Here is a 4,194-nt window from a genome sequence, read left to right on the forward strand (position 1 = left end):
CTCACTTTCCTGCATTTGTTAATCATATGCAATTGAATCACTAACATCACTTGGTTCAAGAGTGCAGAGTTTCTACAAAACTCTCAGCCAGGACACCATCACATAAACCTGGACTACACCTTATACTAAGTAACTTACTAAGTATAATTCTCCATAATATAACTAAAGGGCAAAATAAACAGGAGGGACAGTGGAGGCCAAAACTCCCCCAACAGTATGGTGGCAATGATCAAGAGGTCCCCATAGTATGCCATCAGCATGTCAGGGGGATTGAAGCAAAGGCAAATGTGAAGGACAGAACAGGATTCCTGAAATAGTTGAGTCCAATTGCTTCAAAAAAACCCTCGGTAATTCCTTCCCATCCAAGTCTCCCCTAAAACCCATTAAAGGAGTAATAAGGCAGAGGCTTATCACTCTGCTCCCCAATTTCTGTCCACTAATTTTCAGTCATCTAGGGCATCTTTACACATGCTCCAGGGAGGGAGGGGGCTATTTGAATTAGAGTGGCTCTCAGGCACTTTTTAACGAGCTTTAGTTAAAGCACCCCCACCATTTTGCAGCATGGGTACTCCAGGGCTGCTGAAGCATGCTAATTAGCAGGCTCCAGGAGACTATTAATTGAGTCTGCTCTGACACTGCATGTCCCACATGTCTACAGGCATCCCTTATTTATTAAAAAGAATTCACACCAAAAGGCTTTCACTTAGCCCAAGGACTAAGAGCAGGCCTAATTCAGTTTTTTGGTTCCTTTTGTATCTTTCCCCTATCAGTTTCTATAGATGATTAGAACACCTTATAAAAGTCTTTATTCTTTTCCCCCATGGTTGATGTAATTAGGGGTATGTCAATCTGCTAATTCTGCAAACTCTTATAGATGTTGACATTCCTTTCCTGATGCAAAAAAAGTCAGACAATCAGAAGCTGAGGTAAATCATTTAAAAAGTTCCCCACAAAGCTTTAGCAGAAGTAGTACTCTGTTGCCCATGTCCAAATTAGCTTCTTCCCCTTTGAAAGCTCTACCAGAGAATCAGTCTCTATAGGATAGTTAGGCTTAACAGGCAGTTGAAACTTCACTTATAGCAAAGCTTTTAACTAGCTTCAGCAAGATTGTTCCAAGTCAACCAATGGCTTGCTGTTTCCAGAACATGAGAAATACAAACTAGGGAGAGACCTTACTCATGACAGGACAGCCACCAGGTCTTAAAAAAAAGAAGCAAAACATGCACAATTCATTGGCAACTAACTTTATTATCACCTTCATTCCAGGTCTTGTTCAAGAAGTAAAAAGGAACATGGTCAAAATCTGCAAAGAAAAGATCCCTGTATGAACACTGAACACTGATACTGTAATCTCACACTGCAGATTAAATGAAAATGTTTTGCTGTTTTATACTGCTTCATACTTTTTGAGATTCCATTTTAACTAAATACCATCAACAGAAGAGGCTTTATATTTTTCCTTAGTTGCATTTATTGTGCACAAATATCCAGAGTCACAGTTACTGCTTTTCATACAAATTATATAAATGGTTATACAATAATCACATCAAAACCTGAGTTCTAAAAACAAGATTTGTTTCTCAAACATTTAGTATAAAATCCTGGCTGCATTAAAGGAGGAGGAAAAAACCCAAAACACACTTGGTAGTATTAGCAGCAAGTTTCCAACATTCGTTTTGTCCCTTAAGTCAGAGTACTATGCAACATAGTGAACAATTATGGAACTAGATCCCAAATTGTATTTTAGGACCAAAATAGGCTGTGTTAGTTTTCTTTTGGTTTTCCTCTATAGAACTCTGAGGCCACCACTCCCAACATTTGCTAAGATTTTTCCCATTTTTACTTGGAGACTAATTCATCTCCCCTAAAAGACAAGATCTTGCAGACAAGATGGGTAGAGAATATGTTGGAAGTGAAAGACTTGGGAAACAAGCAAAGAGAAAAATTAACTAGGAATGTGAGAGTGGTATTGTATACTCTGATATCCGAGATGATGGCATAGACCTAACAGACTAGTTTCTATATAACATGTGCTCATAGGAAGGGAACGGTCATTCCAAAGTATGGTGTGACTAGTTTTCTATTCCCTTTTGTTGCATGACCCCTCCCACATGTTTGAGTCAAAAGGTAGTCAAAGGTCATCAATTTTGTATTTGAGAACGCAGCACCTTTTATAGGATTTAAACTTAATACTGTACTGTCCTAAGACAAAACAGCTTTAAATATTCACGAGTTGGATTTAACATATTTAAACACAAAAGCTTTCTCCCTTAATTTATATTTCACCTTGGTTCGTATCATTACACAAAACTAATTCCTACTTTTGAAGTTTTTGGAACCATTTAGTAAAAATTCACACTACAGAAAACTTGTCAGCACAAAAAAAAAAAAAGTCAGATCTTTATATGCCTTAAATGCTTAAAGTTCTGTTCAGTTCCTCAGTCACTTTAGCCATGATGCATTTAGATGTTATATACTACACTTACTGAAGTGAAATTCTGCTTTTCTTTGGGCCAGTTAGAGGTTTTTGATAAGACACCAGCTTTTGGTATTTGATTAAATTTCCCTCTTATCAACTATAGTTCAATTTCCCTTTAAGAAGCAAAAAGACACCGATCCAGAACATAAATGTTTGCAACTTCCCCAACAGACTAACTGCAGAAGCGTGTATACTGAGTTTTAAGACCTATACAACATAAACAAATAGGAAGAACACCAATTTGTAATGACAAAGTGTTTAGTAATTCAACCTCTACCATCAGGAAACAAACTAAGGAGAGTTAACACCCTACAATCTTCCAATTTAGAAAGTAAATGTTTGAGTTCAGGAAGTACAAGAGGCTTTGGCAGTTTGGAGTTTAAAAGTTACGACAATGCAAAATAAGAGTACTGCTGAATAAGGTTACACAACTAAACTTGGATCCAGCTTTAGCCCATCAGAAGTTAAAAGGAGTCTGAGAAACAGAATGTCTGCTCAAAATTGAACAATTTGATAAAGTCCAGACAATCTTTCCAGTTGCAACAAGGTGCGCACCATGACCATTCGTTCGTCCAAAAACCTTTCCTCTTTCCAAGGATTATGAAGTCTTGTGTCCAAATCGGATTACATTGCTTTGGATTCTTGATGTATAGCAGCAGCTTTGCAAACATTCTAACCTCTGATCTGCTGTGAAGTTAATGCCAGTAATCTCCTGCTGAGCAGTGCATTGTGTCGTTGAAGATATTCTATCACATCTCCTTGCTTTTCAACAATTTCTTCCAAACTTGAATTTTCCCTGACAAGCACAAGAGAGGAAAGGAGACAGTCATAAATAACCACTGTAACAAAAGTTTCAGATACACCATCACTGACTAATAGTGATAGTCACAACACTATCAATTTGGCCCAACAGAAGAAGTTACAGCTGAACTTTAAGCAATACAGCTTTGGTTTGAAGGAAAGGATAGGGAATTAAAGAGCTAAACAACTATGCCATATTTTGTAGTAGGGAGCAGTGTTTTGTAACACATGTTAAAACACAGTATAGTTACAAAACATCATGGAAACAGGTTACAGAGTTGTTGGGATTGTATTTTTGTTTGGAGAATTATCTAGACGAATATAAGTTGAGAGGCTAGAATTCTATGGAACACCAAAGAATTTCTGCACCTACATACAGCAGGCTTATTTTACTTTGTTGTAGCTACTATAGCATATGGGGTATGGGCAGAATCACTTTGAATAAAAAGGAATTCATTCATTCATTTATTCACTTAGTCTTTAGGGTTAGACAGACTGCTAACGTAAATTAGCTCTCTACTAAACAATCAGTTATAACAACAGACAAAACTCTTCAAGACTCTTTTAACAGGCTGAAGATCTTAAGGCTTCCCCAAATCATACAGAAGTTTATACAAGCGTTAAGTCTCCCAAATCAAGATAAACCTTTGTTTCACGGACTATTTTCCTTCCACCACTCAGTAATCCACCTAGCAATTGTTCTAGCAGCCATTAAAACTGCTTACACTGATAACGCACATTTATTGAAAATAACTGAAATCCAAAATATGTGGTTAACCCCCACACCCATTCAACATGGGATTGGGGATAGGAGAAGAGAAAACTAGTCTTAGATTTGAGTACAGCCCATGGCAGGAGACTGTTGTGGCTCTGGATCCACCACAGCCCTGACCCAGAGGAGCACATGGAGAGGG

General features: G+C 37.7%; 1 protein-coding gene across 2 annotated transcripts in view; it reads right to left on the bottom strand.

Moving 5' to 3' along the window:
• Window positions 1–1,228: 1,228 nt before the first annotated feature.
• The window catches only part of TMEM192 (transmembrane protein 192), a 24,419-nt gene continuing 21,453 nt past the window's right edge, over window positions 1,229–4,194 (bottom strand). For both annotated transcript variants that reach the window (XM_019534578.1, XM_019534577.1), the window contains exons 6-7: window positions 3,157–3,275; window positions 1,229–1,303 (exon numbers count right to left, since the gene is read on the bottom strand). In XM_019534578.1, the coding sequence (XP_019390123.1) occupies window positions 1,230–1,303; window positions 3,157–3,275 (193 nt within the window). In that variant the 3' untranslated portion in view covers window position 1,229. The remainder of the gene's footprint in view (window positions 1,304–3,156; window positions 3,276–4,194) is intronic.

This window comes from Crocodylus porosus, unplaced genomic scaffold (genome assembly GCF_001723895.1).
Source record: "Crocodylus porosus isolate Cpor-Errol unplaced genomic scaffold, CroPor_comp1, whole genome shotgun sequence".
NCBI classification, from domain to species: domain Eukaryota; kingdom Metazoa; phylum Chordata; order Crocodylia; family Crocodylidae; genus Crocodylus; species Crocodylus porosus.